Here is a 23,343-nt window from a genome sequence, read left to right on the forward strand (position 1 = left end):
CCAACTACGGTAAGTGGTAGTGGCCCCAAAGGATGAACTCGGACAGCACACCAACAAGGATGGCAATGTGTCAGTAGTCAGTGAGCCTGCCATGGAATTATGACTAATAAACAGTCATCAGAGATCCTTACCCTTTCCTCAGAAAGGAGGAAGACAAGGTCAAAAACAAAGTCGACATGGACAATAGTTTTGTTTTCTTCTTTTAGTTACAAATATTTATTACTATTGGTATTTCTTTCACTGGCTGCTATAAGTATTCTCTCCTCTTCTTTCCAAATAATCTGCCTTGACAGCTTATCTATTCTATTCATATATCTTCAACAATCACTATGCTATCCTGATGACTCCCAAAAAGACAGGTCTTCTTAAAATTATCATACAGCTTGAACATTTAAACTTTAAAAACCTAATTTAGAAATATGGTAGAAATAATTTATAAACAGTATTTAAAGGCAAATTGAATTATCTTCCGAAAACTGATGTGTGCTTATAAAATAATTTTGTTTATGCTTACAGAAATAAGTTTTTCAGAAAACTGAATAAAACTAGTAACAATATGGACTTCCCTGGTGGCGCAGTGGTTAAGAATCTGCCTGCCAATGCAGGGGACACAGGTTCAAGCCCAGGTCCAGAAAGATCCCACATGCCGCAGAGCAACTAAGCCCGTGCGCCACAACTACTGAGCCTGTGCTCTACAGCCCACAAGCCACAACTACTGAGCCCGTGAGCTACAACTACTGAGCCCATGTACCACAACTACTGAAGCCTGTGCACCCTAGAGCCCACGTGTCACAACTACTGAGCCCATACGCCGCAACTACTGAAGCCTGCGCGCTCTAGGGCCTGTGTGACGCAACTACTGAGCCTGCGTGCTGCAACTGCTGAAGCCGACGTGCCTAGAGCCCGTGCTCCGCAACGAGACGCCACCGCAATGAGAAGCCCACGCACTGCAACAAAGAGTAGCCCCTGCTCGCCGCAACTAGAGAAAGCCCACGTGCAGCAACGAAGACCCAATGCAGCCAAAAATAATAAATAAATAAATCTTCAAAAAAAATTTTAAAAAACTAATCTAGTAACAATATGATGGTAGCAACTTAAATGATACAACAGATCCTCAATATTTAACCATTAACAATATAAAACCAAAAACCCTACAAAATATACTCTTGACTAAATAACTTCAAAAGGTTGTTTTTGGCAGGAATAATAAAAACAGGATAACCTACAATGTATTGTAGATTTCACATTCACGTATTATTAAAAAAAATAAGCCTTACCTTAGTATAGTGCAAAAGGGAGTTGGCAAAGAAACGACACAATTTGAGTGTTTTCTGAAATAATCTGCAGTCAGCATTATCCTGTTCCAAAACAAGGAAATAAGAAAGCATAATGAATAGGAAAAGAATATGAAATTAGCTAACCTTGTAAATGAGACAATATTTTCTAAAAAGATCTCTTAATAAACAGAGTGTAAACATTTTCCATAAAAAAGTAATTCTTCTCTGAGTTGTTAGAAGCAATACAAACACACACCAAATGATGATAAAGATATGTCAAAAAATTAAACTCTACATCACTGAAAAGAAATCTTAATCTATAACAGCAAAAGAGGTGATCATTTTTGATTGATCTGAAAGTGAAAGAAGCTTTTAATACCTTACTCTTCTTTGCTATATGGGGATCAGTAGATGGCCAAAAGAAAAAGGTCTTACAAACAAATAAAAGAATGAGATATAAAAGAAAACAGGTAAGACATGAGAAGGCAGTTCACAGAAAATACAAATTTCCAATAAACTAAAATTGAAAAACTCTAAATTACAACCTAATTACATATCTTTTGAAGGGGGAGGGGAGAAGACTATTTGATTAGCAAAGATTTAAGACTGATAATATCCCAGAGTTGAGAAAGTGGAGTAGTAAGCACTTTATTTTAACATTCATGGGAGCATAAAATAATACACTCTTTGCATTATTATTAAAAGCTAAAGTGTTATAAATTCCTTGACCCAGTAGCAATCCCACTTTTGGAAATATATCCTATAGAAATACCAGCACAGGTATGCAATGTAATCTTTCTTATATAATGAAAATGGAAATAAATCCAGTATCCATCAACTGGAGAATGGTTAAATAAATTCAAGGTATAAAATTGGATGATGAATACATAGAGATTCATTATTAAAAAAAAAAAAAATTCAAGGTATATTCATAAAATGTAGTAGCATAGAGCTATTAAAAGGAATTGGGTAGATATACCTTCACGAATACAGAAAGCCCTAAGACAGATTAAGTAAAAAATCATGCTGCAAAACAATATGTATAATATCATCCTATTATTATTTTTAAATGTGTGTTATGTGTTAATATTTCCTCCCTAACCCTCCCAAAATAAATCGAAATCTTACCTGTGGTTCTCTGTAGCAGATGAAAGTAGGATTTCACTGTCCATGTTAGGTATTTGTGTAATGTTTGAGGGTTTTCTGAGCATGTATTACATTTGTAAGTTGATAAAACACTGGGTAATGCCAAGATATCTATGTGTATACAGGGGATGTAGAGGACAGTGGAGTCACCCTACCTGGATTGAAATCCTGGCCTTACCACTACCTCTGCATGATCGTGGGAAAGTTACCAAGCCTCTCTATGAGGGGGCAATGTGGCTTACACTAAGGTTACTGTGAGGTTTAAATAGTGTCTGACACTTAGGCAACTTAGCTTAATAAATATTGGTTGTTATGTCATCCAAATGTGTAATACACACTATAATCCAAAGAGCTTTAAATTAGTACCTTAAAATTAAGTCAAACAGATACATTATTATTTTATTATTATTATTATTATCTTTAATTTGGAGAATAATTTCAAATGAAATAACTTTATTAACTGTGTATGTTCAATCTCTTTCCAAAAATATATCAAAACCTTAATTAAACCAATCAAAATGGAATTAAATGATCCACTAATTGAGTATGACCCTTCATTTTTACCTTTTATAAAAATATTTGGAAATAGTCAATTTTCCTCAGCAAGAGTAAGCTAGATGAAAATCACCTCTTTGATAATTATGAATATGAACTCTCTCATACACTGCTATGGAAGTTTAAAAGGACAGAGATTAAAAATGAATCTAAGATACTTATAAGATACTCAATAAGAAATTTTATTCGGCTTAGATGTCATATCACAAGAAACTGTTCTTGACTTCATGATTGGGTTCCTACCTTTACTCACATAGGCCAACCCGCAATTCTCCGAAGATCACACTAGTCTATAATTACCTGCTTATACTATCTCCCAACCTAGACTATAAGTTATTGGAGGCAGAAAGATGTGGCTGGCTTAGTACCCAGCACATTTTCTGGCACACAGTAAGGACTCTGGAGATAGCTGGTAAATGAATTAAATGAATAAATGTTGACACACAACTTATCATGTTTGCCTACTTAAAATTTTTCTTTCTCATTCAAGAGGAAATTGTATAAGATTTGGTTGAAGACTCTGGTTTTACTTCATTACTAAATAGCATACCAATTAAATCTAGAGCTGATTTTCACATTTTCAGAAAGCAAGTGTACAACACAAATACTATCCCACCTTGATTTACTCAACTGTTTAAGTCAGAAAGTTTGCATCTCAATGCCAATAAAAAACGGGTGGGGATATAAACAAGGAAAACCATTTTTAATGTTTCAAAATATTGAGTATCCAGTCTTCCTTTCTTTAAATAAAACAAGAAAAACACCGATAAAATCTGAATGTAGTGAGCAATGAATCTAAGTGTCGGCAACAGATATAAAAATATGAGTTTATTTTCTGAATATAACTTTCAGTAAGCATTATATGAACAAAAGTAGGAATTACAGTGCAAATTAAATTTATATCTAAGAGCGTTACAAATAAATTTCCCTATCTTTATAGAAAAACTAAATTATTTGTGGCTAAAAAGCTTGTTACAAAGTCTAATACAACAGTCTCATTTTGAAACCATGTTCAAGACTTAAGAGAGAATAAATATCTATTTTAGGGGTTGTCACGGGTTGAACTGTGTCCCCTAAAAAGACAGGGTGAAGTCCTAACCCCCAGTACCTTTACATTGTAGATGCAATTAGTTCAGATGAGGTCATACTGGAGTAGGATGTGCCCTTAATCTAACATGACTGGTGTCCCTATTATGAAGATGATAAGAAGAGACAGGGAGAGGACACCACGTGATGATGGAGGCAGAGACTGAAGTTATACAGCTGCAAGCCAAGGAATGCCAGTGATAGCAGAAACTAGGAAAGGCATGGAGCAGACTCTCCCCTAGAGCCTTCAAGAGAACAGGGCCCTGCTGACACATTTTAGACTTCTATCCTCTAGAAGTGCGAGCGAACAAATTTGCCACCTGATTTGTGGTAATTTGTTATAGCAGCCTCAGGAACCTAATTTAGGGACTGATACATCTACATGCTTCCATAAATAGCATATTACCTATGAAATCTAGAGGTTTTATTCTGATGTTTTTAAAAACAAGGTGAAAAAACTGCTTGGAAGAGTTTAATGAAATAGTTTGATTCTTCAATAAATATCAATAGTGAACAGCAGAGGGCGATGCTAATCAAAATTTAGAGTTAAGAATGGAGAAAGTACACAGACCTTCTCAAAGCTCCATTTCAGGCAATGGACAGTAAGTAGTGTTACTTTCGTTTATCAATACCAAGTAAGTAAAGAAAAACAAGTAAGGCAAAACATGAAAATTTGCTTGGACAGTTAGGAAAGTTTACGATTTAAATTCTCTGATTTTCATATACACACAGTTTATATACACTGAACTTATGTATTCAATACTTCATGTACAAATAGCCATCCTGGTCAGGTACCCTCGGGACTTCTCTTTCTTCTTCCATTATAGACTATACTGTGGCTTGGGCTTTCCCCAACTCACTCCTGTCCAGGAATCTCTGTCTAATCTTACTCTCCAAGTAACTCTAGCTGGGGGATCTGTGGTGTCAAGATAAGCAAGATGGAAATTGGAAAAAGAGGAGGTGGAGGTTGAGGATACAGATGTATAGGATAAAGGTGGATAGGGGAACGTCCTTCCTGCCACTGACACAGGATACCCAACAAAATGCCTTCTCCTTTCGGGAAGGTGAGGGGAATCAGAAAGGGTATAGGAAGGAAGTGAGGACGCAAAAGAAAAGGAAAAAAGAACGAAAGAATGTAAGGGAAGGATAGATAAAGAGAAATAGAAGAGAAGCAAGAAGGAAAGGGTTTGCCCCTTCCTAAAGTTACTCCTCACTCCCTCTTACCAACTTCAGGACCCCTTTTCAAACTTCCACCCTCCTCTCGGGTTTGTCTTTCCAGATCAGCCCTGCCCCATGAGTTGTGACCAGTGTTTGGGAACTGGATGAATCCTTACATGTCCACCTGCATAGCTGCTGGGCAGGGAAGAGCACAGGTACAAAGGAATACCCTGTATCAGTTTGCAGGTCCACAACAGGAAGGGATGTTACTGTTATTCTGTGGAGAAATATTTAACTCATTTTCCCACTGAAATTATTGCTTATAACTGTTAGGTCCTGAGTACTATTAATCCTATAATTTAGGACTATTACGAGTTAAACAAACTTTAAAGAGCTAGTCTGAGAACAGAAGGCACTATGTATAAACACTGTTATAGGAAAATATACTGTAATTCCCAATAAGCATATTACAGATTTTTAGAATACAATCTGTTTTATAAAAGGGATGCCAATTCAACACTATAACTTTTTGAAATCAATATAAATGTAAGTATACACCAAGTATACACACAGCTGTATACTGCATCTCTACAGGTTGTAATGGATTGGTGAAGAAAAGGTTGACTGTGGCTATATCATCAAGACGACCTTAAATAAATACAGGACTAAGGAATTAGATTTTTGTCCAAGGGTAGAAAAGATTCTGAGGAGAATGCCTTGACCAACCAGTGAGTATATAAAAAGGCAGGGACAGATAGACTATAGATGGAACGAAAGCAGATAGGGGTCTAATGCAATGCTCTGAGTGAAAAGTAATTATGGGCTGTAAATAATCCCACAGATTAAAAACAAAAACAAAACAAATTAAAACGCTTTTAGGTAAACTGATCCGTAGATCTAAATGAGATTTAGTAATTGCCAAAAGAAAAAGAGCTACAGTTCACAGTGTTGTTAGACCATATTTTTACCTGCGCATCTGATTGTGTCATCTGCTCAGCTAACTGTAAACAAGAATGGAAGGAGAAAAGAATGTCTTCGCACAAGCTAGTAATTATATCTTTGTGTTTCAGCTGACTCTTTATAACCGACTGGTGCTTAAGGCTCTGCCTAAATGAATAAAAAGAAAAGAATATAATCACCACAAGTAACACATCAAGTAACTTAGGACCATAAAAATATGACTTGAAAGAACATGTAAAAAATCAAAATGCATCATATATATTAGACACGGCATAATTAAGATGTATTGACGTTACCTCTGAAGCTGTCATGTTAGTTTGAGTAAGTTGATAATTTTTTTTTCTCCTTATAAAATATTAATTGAACTCTTACTATATGCCAGGCACTCTGTGAAGCCCTGGAGATAGAGGGGTGAATGAAAAGACACAATCTCTGCCCTGCCTGCATGGAATTTCTGGTCTAGCACAAAAGAGAACATTAAATAATGTAAGAATAGTTAATTGATTACAGCTGTGATGAATGCTAAGATGGAAAAGTCCAGCGTGCTACAATAGAGAGATCTAATCTAACTGATTCTCAGGGTGAGGATGAAAAGAATGCTACCATGAAGACGTAACACTTAAACTGAGAACTGAAAGATAAGCAGGAATTAGCAAGGTGTAGAGTACACGAGAGAAGCATCCTAGGCAGAGGAAAAAGCTGTGAAAAGGCTCTGGGACAGGAGAGTGTGTTATGTTTGAGGAGCTGAGAGCAGGGAGAGCGCAGTGGAGATGGGCTGGTGAAGAAGGCGGGAGCCAGAGAGGATTAGGTTGTTACTTTTAGTAAACTGGGATGGATTTTAAGCAGTAGAGTGACATGATCTGATTTACATTTTTAGAAGATCAGTCTGAATGCTGGATAGAAAATGAATCAGAGGGGGGCAAGACTGGAAGATATTCGATGATGATGGTGATGGCGATGGTGATGGTGATGGTGATGGTGTGGTGTGGCTAATTCACTGAGCACTCACTATGTGACTTGCAGAGTTGCAAGCATTTCACACTGATAAACTCAATTCTCACTATAACCCCACAAAGAAGGTGCTATTGTTATAACTCCCACTTTCAGATGAGCAAACTAAGACTCAGAGAAGTTAACCAAATTGCCTAAGAGTTCCAGAGGGGTAAGTGATTTCAGAATGGATTCAAGCATATGCGGTATGGCTCTGAGTTGACACTTTGAACCACTGCACTACTACTTGTTGGCAACGTAATGACCTGGTGGTGCAAGAAAAACACCTAAGACCTGAAAGTATTACACTACCTTTAATGTTTTATGCATATGTTTAAAGTAGAGGTTCTTAACCATTTTTACATCTCAACTATATCTCCTCCCACCCCCAAGAATCTGATGAATGCTATGGACACTCTCCCTAGCAACCCTTCATAATGCTCTAGTTAAAATTATAAATGGAATTAAAATTGAACAACTCAAAAGTATATAATGAGGGGATTATATGCAGCTCTAATTATAATTATTTATTTATCTAAGCCTGGAAATAGGATACTTGATAGTCAGTTAAACAATAGTAGCAGTAGGCAAATGGTTAAGACCCATGGCCCATTATTTCAGATGTACTAGCTAACTGAGTAGAACTTTTTTTTAATTTTAGAGAGAGCAGGATAAAGAAGTATGATTTAGTTTGGGAGCTACATGTACAACATTTGGATTATAAGAGAGCAGTGTCAGTAAACATTGTACACACCCATACAAAATGTTTTAAATGCCATCTAAGAAAACTTACAAATAATTAAGACTTTGGATACGGAAAATATATTACAAAAAGTAAAAACAAAACAAAACAGAAACTTACTTAATTATAAATTTCCAAGTATTGGCATGAAATGCATGGTCCATACTGGAAATAACAGAGCAGATATCCAACAATGAATGAATAACTACAAAGAAAGATAACAGAACTCTTAGGACATTCCAATGTCATATGGGGTGAGTTTCTTCTATATTTAAAAATATCTACTGAACAATTTTGACATTTGCTAAAATAGGCAATACAGTTTGAAAAAAATTATCTCAAAATAATTAGTGAAAGTAAGTGTCAGGCTTTTGATTTAGGATTTTTATAAATTACAGAAAATTAAGTTTGATGTTTACACCTACTCTATGACCTAAATAAAACTAAAAATGTTCAGTGGACTAAAAATTATGCCCTATTATAACTGAAATATTCTACAGATATTCGAATCAAAAATGACAAAATATACTGCTAAGGAAAGAAAACCTAACAAGGAAGAATCAAAATGAATTTGCACAGTACTCATTAAGGCTTGTACTCTGCCTGAGGTAGATTATTTGTTAAAATGAGCACAATAAACCCCCTTTCTGTGTCCACGCTCTTAGTCAGTTCGCTTCCACAGACCCTGGGCTTCGCGACATAGCTTGCTTTGGTCAACAGGACAAAAATAAACATAAACCAAGCAGAGACTTTAAACATGCCTGCACACTGGGGCCTGCTCTCTCTTGCTGCTCTTAGGACCCCTGAGGCCATCAGCAGGTAGCTGAGCCTGGGCTAACCTGCTGCATGATGGCTACATGGGACTGGCTCAGGACATTATCTCTCCCTCTGCCGACAAACGACCATGAGTGAGGTCAGTGACCACAAACACACAAGTGACCCAGTTACACCATGTGAAGCAGAGAAAGCTGTTCTACCTGAGCCCAGCCTAAAACACTAACTCAGAATCATGAATAAATGAAACAGTAGTTGCTTGATTTCTTTCTTCCTTTCTTCCTTCCTCTCTCCCTCCCTCCCTCTCTCTCCCTCCCTCCCTCTCTCTCCCTCCCTCCCTCCCTCTCCCTCCCTCCCTCCCTCTCCCTCCCTCCCTCTCCCTCTCTTTCCCTCCATCTCTGCTTCCTCCCTCCCTCCCTCCTTTCTTTTTTCCTTTCTTTCTTTCTTTCTTTCCTTCTTGCCATGCCACATGGCTTGCAGGATCTTAGTTCCCTGACCAGGGATTGAACCCAGGCCCCAGCAGTGAAAGCACCAAGTCCTAACCACTGGGCGGCCTGGGAACTCCCTAGTAGTTACTTTAATGTAATAGATTTTTGGGTTGGTTTGTTACAGAGCAAAAGATACCTGATAATACTGCACAAAACCACCTTACTCTCTTTATGCTGAAGCTATGAATGCAATCTTTTCATTAGAGTACTGCTTTTCAAACTCTGGGCCATGATCCATTGGTAAGTGATGAAATTAATAAAGTAGCAATCAGCAATTCTTTAAAAATGAAATAGACTATAATAGAGTACATTATTTCAAGTACAATAAATAAATGTAGTATATACATACACATTCACAAACATACATACAAGTATGTAATTATATGTGTTCCGGGAAGAAATGCGAACTTCATTTCTTACTATGAAGTTACGGTTTAAAAACTCTGAAAGCTACTGCTTCAGAATTTGGGCTACTTTAGAGGGTATAAAATTGCATAACTTTCTTTGTTAATCATTGTGGAGAAACAACCTACTTTGAACATTGACTAAATATATAAATCTATGTTAATGCATCAAATATCAATTTTACAAAATCTAAAATTTAAGAGATTAAAAGTTTATTGGGTAGGATTTAAATTTTTTTACACATAATATCATGAATCATTAGAAACAACATTGGGTTCAATAATTTAACTGATGTACAGTTTATAGTCAATATACATCATATACTAAGTAGTAAGTTTTCTTCACTCACCTACTACCATATTCAAAATGTCATCATTCTCATCTATTAAAGGGTCCATGCAAACCATATCCAGCAGTTCCATTAGCTGCTTTTGAAGAGAATAGGCCTCCTTGAAAAGAGCCTGTAGAAGGTCTGAGACTAGGTGTAAACGCCCAGAGTAAACAGATTCGCTATTCTGATCACAAAGAAATAAAAACAAGAGAAAAAGCAAATCATAAAAAACTCAAGAGCCAAATTTATTTTAATTCATTCTATCAGAGCTCATAAATGCAATGCTTTTAGAGAGTGGGCGGGTGGGGAGCATATGCAAAACATGGGGTGCAGAATAGCATCAGAATGTAAGCTGGTGCAGCCACTGTGGAGAACCGTACAGAGGTTCCTCAGGAAACTAAAAATAGAATTACCATGATTCAGCAATCCCACTTCTGGGCATATATCCGGACAAAACTATAATTCAAAAAGATACATGCATGCCTACGTTCATAGCAGCACTATTCATAATAGCCAAGACATGGAAACAACCTAAATGTCCATCAACAGATGAATGGATAAAGAAGATGTGGTACATATATACAATGGACTACTACTCAGGCATAAAAAAAGAACAAAGTAATGCCATTTGCAGCAACATGGATGCAACTAGAGATTATCAGACTAAGTGAAGTCAGAAAGAGAAAGACAAATACCATATGATATCACTTATATGTGGAATCTGAAATATGACACAGGGACTTCCCTGGTGGCGCAGTGGTTAAGAGTCCGCCTGCCAATGCAGGGGACATGGGTTTGAGCCCTGGTCTGGGAAGATTCTACATGCCGCAGAGCAACTAAGCCCGTGCACCACAACTACTGAGCCTGCGCTCTAGAGCCCGCGAGCCACAACTACTGAAGCCCGCGTGCCTAGAGCCCGTGCTCTGAAACAGGAGAAGCCACCGCAATGAGAAGCCCACGCACCACAATGAAGAGTGGCTCCCACTCGCAGCAACTAGATAGAGCCCACGCACAGCAACAAAGACCCAACGCAGACAAAAATAAATAAATAAATTTATAAAATAAAAAATATATACATATGACACAAATGAACCTGTCTATGAAACAGAAACAGAATCACAGAGAACAGACTGGTGGTTGCCAAGGGGGAGGGGGTTGAGGGAGGGGTGGAGTGGGAGGTTGGGGTTAGCAGATGCAAGCTTTCATATATAGAATGGATAAACAACAAGGTCCTACTATATAGCACAGAGAACTATATTCAATATCCTATGATAAATCATAATGGAAAAGAATATTAAAAAAGAGTAAGGTACATGTATATATAACTGAATCACTTTGCTGTACAGCAGTAATTAACACAACACTGTAAATCAACTATACTTCAATTAAAGAAAAGAATTCTCACCAGCAAAAAAAAAAAAAAAATTTAATGCTTCTTAGTGAATGACATATTCGTTCATTAAACAAATGTTTAGTGAACCTCCATTATATATAGTGTACTTTGAGAGATACAGGTATGTATAAAATATGATTTCTGACTTCCAAGATCTTACAAATATAGAACTAAAAGGGAGCTAAATAACGTTAGGCCCGGTGCATGACATTTCAGTATCCTGTCACCAAAGAGAAGCATGAGTTAACTAGCAATTTTCATTCACCCAACAAACAGCATTATCAAAACTTCCTGTGACCCACAAATCCTAGGCCAGCTTTTGTGCTTTAAAGCTGTCTCAGGACTAAATAAGGGTCAGTGTCCCTTTATAGGCACCTAATTGTTAAGCAATTCATCTGAGCCACCAATGCCATGACAGAACTATTTGAGGATCCCTGTGACTTGACACAAATCTGTATCACTTCTTTCCTTATCAAGAGGAAACAGAATAAGACAACAACAACAAAGCTGCAAGAGCCCCCTTTTTAAGATTTCTTTATAACTACTTATTTTGAAACAAATATTTACATACATGCTCTTTGTTCTATGGAAAAATGCACTGCAATAATATAGGTTAAAATGTAAACTTATGAACAAATACTATAAGCACCACAAACTCAGCCCCTTTGCCCATGGATTCTAGGCCATTTAAAGTGTACTTAGGGCTTCCCTGGTGGCGCAGTGGTTAAGAATCCGCCTGCCCATGCAGGGGACTCGGGTTTGAGCCCTGATCCAGGAAGATCCCACATGCCACAGAGCAACTAAGCCCATGCACCACAACTACTAAGCCTGCGCTCCAGAGCCCGCGAGCCACCACTCCTGAAGCCCGGGTGCCTAGAGCCCGTGCTCTGCAACGAGAGAAGCCACCGCAATGAGAAGCCCGCGCACCACAATGAAGACTAGCCCCCGCTCACCGCAACTAGAGAAAGCCCGCGCACAGCGACAAAGATCCAACGCAGCCAGAAAAAAATAAACAAAATAAAATTTTAAAAAAATGTTTAAAGAAAAATAAAGTGTACTTAGATCCATCACTCACCTTACAATGTACAAATGTACTTTTGATTACATGTAGGACCGAGGAGGGAAGACTGTGAATATTTTCTAGAATGATGGATTCCTGAGTGGCACAGACATGCTGAACACATCCTGTAAGAGCTCCTAATAGCTGTACCATTGTCTGGAAATACGGAAAGAAGTTTCATTCAGAATATATTTTCTGTGTACCTAAAAGGTGTCAGATAATATGCTGAGTGCTAGGGATACAGCAGTGAGCAAAATGGACCCTCTCTCTGTTCCTCCTTACACATAACTTCAGTCTGTCAGAACTACAAATATTAAAAGTGACTAGGCACTTCCCTGGCAGTCCAGTGGTTAAGACTTCGCCTTCCAACGCAGGGGGTACAGGTTCGATCCCTGGTCGGGGAGCTAAGATCTCACATGCCTTGTAGCCAAAAAACCAAAAATTAAAAAACAGAAGCAATATTGTAACAAATTCAATAAAGACTTTAAAAATGGTCCACATCGAAAAAATCTTAGAAAAAAAAAACAAAAAAAACTGGCTAGCCATTTGGTTAAAAAAAAAAAGAAAAAAAGAAGAAGTTGGAATCCTAACCCACAACATCAAAGTATATGGCAGGTGTTCTACATACATATGCTTTAGAATTACAGGTAGGGCATGCTATCTTGATTACTTGTCTTCTTATAGGAGTTTAGATATTTACTAAGCATGAAATTGTATAAGAAATTCAGAATTTATGTTTTTTGCAATATCTTTATATCTTTAATTCTATAAATTTAATTCTAGCATTGGGGCGTTATATAGAGAATATAAAGCTAATTAATATCTCACACTCTTTAAGCTCTCCCACCCCCCTTTCTAATATATTTGACATACCTGTAAAATATTTCTTAGAGTGGTCTGGATTTCTAAATTTTGGCTTGATAGTCCTCTGGCTTGACTGGTTAACTCATACATCATGTCATCAAATAATCTCACAGTCTGTGAAAGCAAAGCAGGTCATAAATAGTAGTAACAGAAGTCACTAAAAAAGGAAAGGCATATCTTCAAAGAAACAAATTAGATTTGATTTTGCATTATTAACAGCCAAGGGATATTGTCTAGTGTAACAACTGTACCTAATAAAGTTAATAAAATATATATTTTATATAGTGTTTCTATAGTATTTCTATTTTTTGTATACTATTTTTCTACAATAGAATCTCCTTAAAAAAAAAAAACCTCCAACAAAAATTGATTTGTCTTCCACTTCTGTGATTTGAATCTACTTAATAACATCCATAAAAAAAGATCAAAGTTCATTTTTTGGTGATGTAACAAAAGTGCTACTCTTACACTTAAATAAATAAAAGATGATGATCTTAACCAATCAACATCCATGTGAACATTTACAAGGATATTTTCTGGTAGTGGTAATGAATTTGTGCTGAATTACCTATTCACTTGTTTTCTAACCAGTTCCCCTTTCTGACCAACTCAAAATACTATTCCTGGGTTAGAGACATAGTACGTGACCTCAGAACTAAGTGTTTTTGTCTGTGAAACATTAGCCAACCTAAGATCTTAATACTCTAAACAAGTTAAATGGCCTGAACACTACACTACAAGAATAACCACAGTCAGCAGCACACTGTAATTAAAGAGGGCGCTGCTCCCCATAAGCCTGTTAACACTCAACATCTCGTTTTCATCTATATATTAGCGGGACCTTTTTTGGCGGTCAACAACAAATTTTAAGAAACTTTTTAGATAGAGAACAATCGAGTGAATATGAGTAAAAGGAGTTCTGATAATTATTTGTTTCAAAGCTAAACTTAGAAATCCATTCCAGTAAGAGATAAGTTATCATAAAAAAAGTTTCATTTTGTCACCAAAGTATGTTTAGTTCCCACAATTAAAAAAAAAAGTTACGACTCTGCTTTTCAGAGAAAAGTTATACCACATATATCTAAAAGGTAACAATGCAGTTGGTGAATCTGATATTTTCTTTTAAGTTACTTGATTTTACCAATTTTCCAGCCATTTTTATCATAAGGCTTCTTTAATAAATTTTGGCTCCATTTTCCCATACAATGAAATTTAACAGTTATTAATAAATTCTACAGAGAAGATAAAGAGACTTAACTAACTTCATCATCCATCCCAATTTTCAATGAATAGCTTTAAAATACAAGAGTATTTAAAACCAACTACAAATAATGTAAATTCAATTAGTAAAGGATCCATACTCTCTGAAAATGTTTTTTTAATTACCTAATAATCATACTAACACCATCATATTCTCATATGAGATCTATTTTTAACTATTTTATTTGTATTTCAAATATGTGATACATTGGGAATTCCCTGGCAGTCCAGTGGTTACGACTCAGCACTTTCACCACTGTGGGCCCGGGTTCAATCTCTGGTCAGGGAACTAAGATCCCATAAGCCTCACAGCGCAGCCAAAAAAAAAAAAGTGATACATTAAGAAATTAAGAATAAATGGTCTAAAACTGAGGCCAGATCTTAACAGCCTTTATAACAAGTAAATTGATTAAGATAATAATAGTACTATACCTTTGGCAGCACTTGTGAAAAGAAAGTCTGTTCCAATGTCAGGTGGTTCATATGAGGTAAAAACATTTCTACAATAATTTTCAGAATTTCTATAAAGGAAAATAGTAACATATTTTGTAGCAATATTAAGTCATGTCAGCCAACAAAGATCACTACCCTTTCCCAGATTCGAGAATATGTAAGTACTAGCAATCAAAAGCTTTGTACAGTTTCAAAATGCCATATTCTATGTAGAGAAACTATTAACAATTAAACAACCTGAAAAAATAGAAAAATTTTAAAAAACAAAACAAAGCAATGTATGTGTCCAGCAACTGAAGATCAGTTAATGGATGTGGGTACATCTACTGAATAGGATCTGCTATCATTAAAATGATTGTTAGAGATTGTTTAAAACCATGACAAAATGTCCACAATACATTAAGCTAAAATGAAAAAACTTCCAAATAGTGTAATTCCAATCTTAATATATATAAACATGTATATACAAAGAATAACAGATAGGCTGGCAGGAATATATAGAATCAAGATGAGAAGGTCCTATGCCAAAATCTTAAACATTTCAGATTAATGATTGTTTTATTATCTTTTCTGTTTTTCTGCATGTTACAAATTTTCTATAATGAATATGTACAACTCTCATACACAGGATAAAAAGTAACTATTCCTTAAAAAAATCAGACCCCACAGGCAGCACACAGATTCAAGATTATAAACAAATATTCCACAACCAAGTGAAATGTAAATAGAAAACTCAAAATATATGAGTAAATTCTGCAGGATAGTCTTAACTCTCTACCTCTGCTCCTAGCTAAATAAATAAATTACGTCAAGTAAGATTAATGAAGACAGATGAAGAAAGTCAACTTTTCCAAATGACAAATCTGTCACGCCTAAACAATCGGCCTTTTGTAACTTAGAAAGTACTTTCTAACTGACACTAAACATGTGAAGAGGCTGAAAGTTATTAAGTAGACTGCAAATTATGTTTTATATTAGTCTAACCAGTTTAACAACTAACATTTAAATTTTACAATGTGCTTATACACACATTATCAAACAGAACACTTTTGGTATCTATCCAAAACGGAATTTAAAACTTTAAGTACTGTAATTTGAAGTAATTTGGTCATTTTAAGTAACTGAAGATTACAAAGGCTGTAACGCTACAATAGGAAGAATAAACTTAAAGGGAATACGAAACTGGGATATGTGGGACTCAGGCCTTAAATACATCAAAGTAATCATACAATTAAGATAATTTTACTTACGAATATGCTCAATCCAACTGTCAGAATGCTGATACATAGAGTAAAAAAATTAAGGAAGATACTAGTATTACAGTAGTAAGATATTCACTACTGAGAACAGATTTTAAAAGGACCCTTCTTGGAGTTTAAGCAATGATCAGTAAGAGATTGAAATTAGACTCAAATTACTGGCTTAATTTTGCTGTAAAAAATATAATGTTGGGCTTCCCTGGTGGCGCAGTGGTTGAGAATCTGCCTGCCAATGCAGGGGACACGGGTTCGAGCCCTGGTCTAGGAAGATCCCACATGCCACGGAGCAACTAGGCGCGTGAGCCACAATTGCTGAGCCTGCGCGTCTGGAGCCTGTGCTCTGCAACAAGAGAGGCCGCGATAGTGAGAGGCCCGCGCACCGCGATGAAGAGTGGCCCCCACTTGCTGCAACTAGAGAAAGCCCTCGCACAGAAACGAAGACCCAACACAGCCATAAATAAATAAATAAATAAAATTAAAATATATATATATATAATGTTTACTAGGTATAATGAAATATAATGAAAATACTTTAAGGAAATGTTTTCAAAATTGCTCAGGGATAAACTTATCTTTTCAAACTATTTGTACTTATGATTTATTTCTGACAGATGAGAAACAGTCTATAATAATCCATGGGTTTCTGGTTTCTGAAACAGAAATTTCTTCCTCCTCAGCACTTCTACAGTACTTTATTTGCACCTGTCTTAAGTCACTGATCACCTCCTATCTTCTTTTCATGTTACTAGCATATCTATCTTACCACCTTATCAGACAGAAACTCTTCTGCACATAGAAGCTTACAAATATGTCATAATAAATTATGCTATGTTCATTACAAATGTTAATCACATTATAAACTATACTTTTATACCATTCAGAATAATTGTTAGAAATGTTTTCCTGTAAAAATATACGAATTATTAAAGTATGTGTCAATAAGAAAAATGAATAAGCCATAACTCCGTCACAGTAATACAGGAACTGATTCTTTTTCTGAAATCTTACTTTGCATATACATATCTTACAGCAGCAATCAAAATGAGATATAGTCATTAACTCATTTTAGTTCAGTAGAGTAGAATTTGCCTCGTGGATAAATTTCAGTAAAGGTCAAAAAAATTCTAGCCTCTTCCAAAATTAAACATAAGTTATGATTATGCAGACATGCAGGTAAAGACTGGAAAATAAGGGACTTCCCTGGCGGTCCAGTGGTTCAGACTCCGCGCTTCCACAGCAGGGGGCACAAGTTTGATCCCTGTCAGGGGACTAAGATCCCGCAGGCCAAGCGGCGCGGCCCCCCCCCAAAAAAAGACTGGAAAATAACGTGTGAAATGCAAAACATGAAAATAATTACGTTTGGGTGATGGAGTTACTGAAAATTTCTTTCATTTGTTGAAAAAGTGTTGAAGTAAAACCAAAAGCTGAAAAAAAATTTATCTAATGAGATTTTCAGGCAGTTTTAAAACATGACAATATTGTTTAGCCCTTCACTGAATGCTTACTATGTGCCAGGCACTATTCTAGGTGCTGGAGAAAACAAAATTCCTGCCTTTATGAACTTTACAGTATTGTGAGGAAAAGTAAAAAGGAAACAAAGTAAACAAGATAATTTCTATTAAGGTTACTTCTGCTTTTTAGAAAACTGAACAGGGCAATGAGATAAGTATTACAGACTGGGTTTGGGAGAACCACCTAAGACTGAGGACGCTGAAAATGGCTTGCTGACGTGACATCTGAGCTGAGACCTGAATGAGACGGACAAAAGGCTGAGAGAAGAACAAACTACGCTGAAGGATCAGCAAAAATGAAGATCCTGAGGCAGGTGAGCTTCACATATTTGTGGACAGAATGTAGTGAGCTAGGTAAGCGAGGAAAAGGCTTAGAACATGAGGAGCCTTGAAGGTAAAAGTTTAGATTTTATTCCTAATTTGTTAAGAAGCCACTGGGGTGGAGGGAGTGGTTTAAAAAGGAAATAACATGTTTTTCACTGTGAACTTTTTTTGGAGAATGGATTATAAGAGGACATGAGTAGAAGCAAGGGAGCTATTAACAATAGTTCAGGTGAGAGGTTATGGAAGTTTGAAAGAGTGGTAGCAACCAGGATGGAGATAAGCATTTGGATTCAAGATACAGTCTGAGGTCAGAAACAAAAGGACTTGCTGATTGGATGTGAGAGAGAGAGAGAGGACTGAAGGTTTTGGCTTGTAAAACCATTTATTTAGATGAAGAAGACTGGGGGAAGAACAGGTTTGGGTTCTTTTGAATTTTAAGTTTCAGATGCAAAACCAGGTGGGAATGTTGACTTTTTTTTTTTTTTTTTTGATGTAAATAAACAAGCTTGGGACTTCCCTGGTGGTGCAGTGGTTAAGAATCCACCTGCCAATGCAGGGGACACAGGTTCGAGCCCCAGTCCGGGAAGATCTCACACGCCGCGGAGCAACGAAGCCCGTGCGCCACAACTACTGAGCCTGAGCTCTAGAGCCTGCGAGCCACAACTACTGAAGCCTGCACGCCTAGAGCCTGTGCTCCACAAGAGAAGCCACTGCAATGAGAAGCGTGCACACCGCAACGAAGAGTAGCCCCCGCTCGCGGCAACTAGAGAAAGCCCATGTGCAACGAAGACCAAACGCAGCCAAAACTAAATAAATAAATATATAAAAAATAAAAAAATAAAAATAAACAAGCTTGACTTTCAATTATTGAAATCCCCCTATAAGCTTGACAAGAAAAAGAGGAACCGTGTTTCTTATCTTTGTTCCCCCGAAGCCTAACACTCTGCCTGGTACATATAATATTCTATACCTAGTAAAATTTTTTGAGGAGGAGGATGGCTATTTGCTACCGAAATCAAAAATCCTTGAGGACAGCAGTTCCATATCTACACGATAACTAAGAAAGCGCTTTGGTACCTAAGTGGGACTTTTCCAATGCCCAGGTGAATGATTTCTACGTGACCGTAATATTTAAATTTGGTTTTAGCTGTAAAAAAAATTATTTTTGCAGTGTTCAGACTCTCTCAAGTGAAGGTCTTTTTTTTTCGTTTGAGCGTAGTTTTATGTGCTCAAAGCTGTTAAAAAAAAAAAAAAAATGACCCCTTAACATGAAGGGCTAGGACTCCAGGTACACTTAAACCAAAAAGGGATTCGACTACTATATGGCCTGCATCTGGACAACGGAGACATTAAGTACCTCACACCCAGCAGATGAAAGCCAATTAGCAAAGGAAGCAACTCCTTCTCACCAGCGATAAACCGAAAGAGGTTCAAAAAGGGGAGGGGAAGAACATTTGCATTTACTGAACATCTTACAGACTTGGCACCATGTCAGAACTACGTCCTTTAATTTGATTCTCAAAATAGTGAGGAAGGTATTCATTTTCACCACCCATTTTAGAGATGAGAGCTCAGAGTACCTCGCTCTCTCTACTTCATCCAGCCAGCTCACCTTACAGCTCAAGCCTGAATCCTTGCCTCCCCCCGCCCCATGGAAAAGTATTCACGCTTAACTGCACGTACAGAGCAACTCAAAGGCCCAGAGGAATGGCAGAAAACGCCACATCACTGCCAAAACCACTGGCAGAACACCTCTGCGAGTCCTTCGGATGCCAAAGCCAGGCATGCCTTCGGTCTCGGCACCCACGGCTCTCGCTCGCCCTTCCTTCCCTCGCTTACTCATCTCGCTCATCAACAGAGAAAGGAGAGGGTTGAAGCCACAGGAACCCAACACGGCCCGGCAGCGGGTGTGATGAGACAGGAGAGAAGACTGGAGACAGGCCCCACACCCCTCTCCAGGTGGAAGTGACAATGAAGGATATAAGGAGCCGAGGCAGGACAGATGGCAGTTCCCGGCGGCATAGCTCCTCCGGCCAGCTACTTAATTCTTCCAGGGGAACCGCGCTCGCCGGGACAGCGCGCTCCTGAGACATGCTGTCGCCCAAGACCAAAGCTTCGAAACACTCCCGCCAGAGCCAAGACCGGAAACTCCCACCGTCCCGGCAGGCCTTGCGAGCCAAAACCATAGAGAGGAAGAGCGCCGCTTTCCTTAGTGAGCCCGGGCCCCACAGGACTGGGAATAAAGCCGGGCTTGTCTGGCCCGCGGAGGACTCGACTCACTGGTGCGCGCTTTCAGTCCGGAGGGTCTGGCCGGAGTACTCGGGAGCTGGGAACCTGCTGGCGGGCTAGTGTCCCCAGGTCTGGATCGCTGTAACGTTGCTTTGAGACGCTTTGGGGGAGGTGAGTGCCGGAAGTCCCCAGATTTGCTACACTCCGTCCCTTGGGGCTTTGAGGTGGCACATCTGGTGTCGGGTTTGACCTGGGACCTACAGCCAGAAATGACTCCAAGGCCCGCGGTGAAGTGGGATAGAAACAGGCGCCTTCCTACGCATTTAATGTGTTGACCCTACTCTGTACATCCTATGTAATGGGGATAAAGACCCACCTGCCAGAATTGTTGTGCAAATTGAAGTAGACGGTATATTTTAAGTGTCTAGCACAGTAGATACAGAGAAGAGTCTCTTTATTAAGTTGCTTCCATTTTCTACGGACCTCCCCGCACAGTTCAGTGCCCTTATTCTGTGTCAAGCTAATCTTTACTAATTACTCCACAGTTACCTCACTCCCAGTACACTTAGGGTTGCTGGTCTCCGCGAAATGTTTGTAGTGAGGTCATCTGAATGAATTTACACACATCAGAGCATACCTGTTCCTGTTTTTAAAGGGATGCTCATTTATCAAAATACAATCTTGAAGTCCTGTTACTTGAAACGGTAACAGACTGAAGAGATTCTGGCAGTTTAGGAGGTTAATATGTTTGGGCAGGGTCGTGACAGATGAAACACACTAAATAGCTAGGCTTGTCATTTCCTGCCTGAGAATTTTGGACTTTACGTTATTTCTAGTTGTTGCTGCTGCTGTTATTTTGTTTGTTTTTATGGTTTATTCTCTTCAGCTTTTGAAACCTGAAGGGTGTGTGTGTTTCCAAGTCTCTTTATCTCCCTGTCCCTCCACCGCTTTCATAGAAAAGGCAGCTGCTGGGGGTGGAGCGGGGGACTGTTTAATATTACATTTACATAAAATGTGTCATTTTGCTTTTTAATAACAATTTTCCTTTTTTTTTCTCCAGAGCTAAATTGAAAAAAGAGCAAAGACCTCTTAAAAGTCATTTGGAAATATCTCTGAATATTTGTAACTGTATATAAGCAGCTAAAAAGAAATGGACCTCCAGCAAAACTAACAGAATAATTGAAAGCAGGTTTACGTGTGTGTCATCAGTTCTATCCAGAAGTTGAAGAATCTTCCTTTGAGTTTAACGATTGTGTTCATTTTATGAGAGAATGACTTTTCAATTTAATTTCACTATAGAAGACCATCTGGAAGATGAATTAACATCCCTTGGAGATGGAGCCTTGGCCCTAGATTCCTCAAAAGAGTCTTCAGTCTCAGAAAGACGAAAAGGTACACATAGAGACAAAAAATGTTCTACAGAACAGTTTGACCTACTTCAGGATCATTTGTGGGAACATAAGTCAGCAGGAAATGCAGGTCCCTCTCAAGACACAGACAGGTCACTCAATGCAGCTAACAGTTCAGGTAGCTTGGAGCCACATGAAAAACAGCCCTGCTTGAGAGTTGCCAAAGAGCATGCTATGCCTAAAGATTTAAAGAAAGTGTTAGAAAATAAAGTCATAGAAACATTACCAGGTCTCCAGCATATGAACATATCAGTAGTGAAAACCATCTTGTTGAAAGAGAACTTCCCTGGAGAAAACATCATTTCAAAAAGCTTTTCTTCTCACTCTGATCTGATTACAGGTGTTTATGAAGGAGGCTTAAAAATCTGGGAATGTACCTTTGACCTCCTGGCATATTTTACAAAGGCCAAAGTGAAATTTGCTGGGAAAAAAGTGTTGGATCTTGGTTGTGGATCAGGGTTGCTGGGTATAATGGCATTCAAGGGAGGCGCCAAAGAAATTCATTTTCAAGATTATAACAGTGTGGTGATTGATGAAGTAACCTTACCTAATGTCGTGGCTAACTCCACTTTGGAAGATGAAGAAAATGATGTAAACGAACCAGATGTGAAAAGGTGCAGGAAATCAAAAGTAGCACAAGAACTATGTAAATTCCGGTTCTTTTCTGGGGAGTGGTCTGAGTTTTGTAAGCTTTTACTAAGCAGTGAAAAACTTTTTGAAAAGTATGATCTCATTCTTACCTCAGAAACCATTTACAATCCAGATTATTATGGTCCTTTGCACCAAACATTCCTTAGATTGTTAGATAAAAATGGACGGGTGCTTTTGGCCAGCAAAGCACATTATTTTGGTGTGGGTGGAGGTACTCATCTCTTTCAGAAGTTTGTTGAAGAAAGGAATGTATTTGAGATGAGAACACTCGAAATAATTGATGAAGGACTAAAGAGATTCCTAATTGAGATGAATTTTAAGTACCCCAGTTAATGCCCACTGAGTGTCCTAAGTGAAATAAACAACCAAAACCTTATTTTGAATGTTTGATTTCTGCTTTGCTATTATTTTTTTCTGAAATTATGATGTTTGTTTAGTTTTGTTTATCCAAATAAGAGACCAGCTATATTAGCGACATTGTACTTGCTAGGTGAGACTGAAAAAATAGTGTTCCTCAGTATTTGAAAAGATCTCCTAGGAAATCATTTTGTGGGAAAGTTTCTGTTCTCCACTTTCATTCTATTTGACCTTTCTACCACCTTTGGCATATAAATTTGTTCCCAGGAAAATCTGCCATTTCTTACCTCAAGTTTGAATTTCTTCCCAGTCTTTGTCAGTTTCTGTTCACATGAAGTGCCTGATCGATCACCATGCTGTTAATTCTAAAGACATACATATGCATCACTAAATGATTGTGAATCTGAATATTAGATTGAAGGCCTTGGGCAACTAGGAAGAAGTTTTTGTTTTGTTTTATTTTTATATTCATTTATCTTGTATAATAAGAATTAGAATGCTGAGCAGTTGAATTCAACATTAAGATGGAGGAAATAAGGGGAATCATGATAGAGAATATAAAGATGGTACAGAAAACTTACAGTGCTTGTAGCCCTTTTTAGCCAAGGAAGTAGGAGACCCTAGGGTCTTGGTAGGAGGAAAAAGAATAGGAAACAGAATT

The 23,343-nt window shown here is 37.7% G+C and overlaps 2 protein-coding genes across 4 annotated transcripts in view; one reads left to right on the forward strand and one right to left on the reverse strand.

The window, feature by feature from the left end:
* The window catches only part of FIRRM (FIGNL1 interacting regulator of recombination and mitosis), a 44,805-nt gene extending 24,633 nt beyond the window's left edge, over positions 1–20,172 (reverse strand). The window contains exons 1-9 of one of the 2 annotated variants that reach the window (XM_061183121.1): positions 20,019–20,172; positions 16,193–16,232; positions 14,922–15,010; positions 13,239–13,343; positions 12,381–12,521; positions 9,931–10,096; positions 8,035–8,119; positions 6,191–6,329; positions 1,278–1,358 (exon numbers count right to left, since the gene is read on the reverse strand). In XM_061183121.1, coding sequence (XP_061039104.1) covers positions 1,278–1,358; positions 6,191–6,329; positions 8,035–8,119; positions 9,931–10,096; positions 12,381–12,521; positions 13,239–13,343; positions 14,922–15,010; positions 16,193–16,232; positions 20,019–20,129 — 957 coding nt within the window. In that variant the 5' untranslated portion in view covers positions 20,130–20,172. Of the gene's footprint in view, positions 1–1,277; positions 1,359–6,190; positions 6,330–8,034; positions 8,120–9,930; positions 10,097–12,380; positions 12,522–13,238; positions 13,344–14,921; positions 15,011–16,192; positions 16,233–20,018 lie in introns of those variants that run through there. The other variant, XM_061183122.1, reaches the window with a different exon arrangement.
* A 99-nt stretch (positions 20,173–20,271) lies between these two features.
* Positions 20,272–22,685, forward strand: METTL18 (methyltransferase 18, RPL3 N3(tau)-histidine). Of its 2 annotated transcripts, none has more exons than XM_061185735.1 (2): positions 20,272–20,436; positions 21,326–22,685. In XM_061185735.1, the coding sequence occupies exon 2, from the start codon at positions 21,537–21,539 to the stop codon at positions 22,656–22,658; it is 1,122 nt and encodes a 373-aa protein (XP_061041718.1). In that variant the 5' UTR covers positions 20,272–20,436; positions 21,326–21,536; the 3' UTR covers positions 22,659–22,685. The 2 variants fall into 2 exon arrangements, with proteins under 2 accessions (XP_061041718.1, XP_061041720.1); XM_061185737.1 differs by having other exon boundaries at positions 20,272–20,394.
* Positions 22,686–23,343: the final 658 nt, after the last annotated feature.

Source organism: Eubalaena glacialis, chromosome 3 (genome assembly GCF_028564815.1).
Source record: "Eubalaena glacialis isolate mEubGla1 chromosome 3, mEubGla1.1.hap2.+ XY, whole genome shotgun sequence".
NCBI lineage: Eukaryota > Metazoa > Chordata > Mammalia > Artiodactyla > Balaenidae > Eubalaena > Eubalaena glacialis.

Coding starts and splice junctions, on each gene's coding strand:
- METTL18 (XM_061185735.1), top strand. CDS start 21,537: ATGACTTTTCAATTTAATTTCACTATAGAAGACCATCTGGAAGATGAA.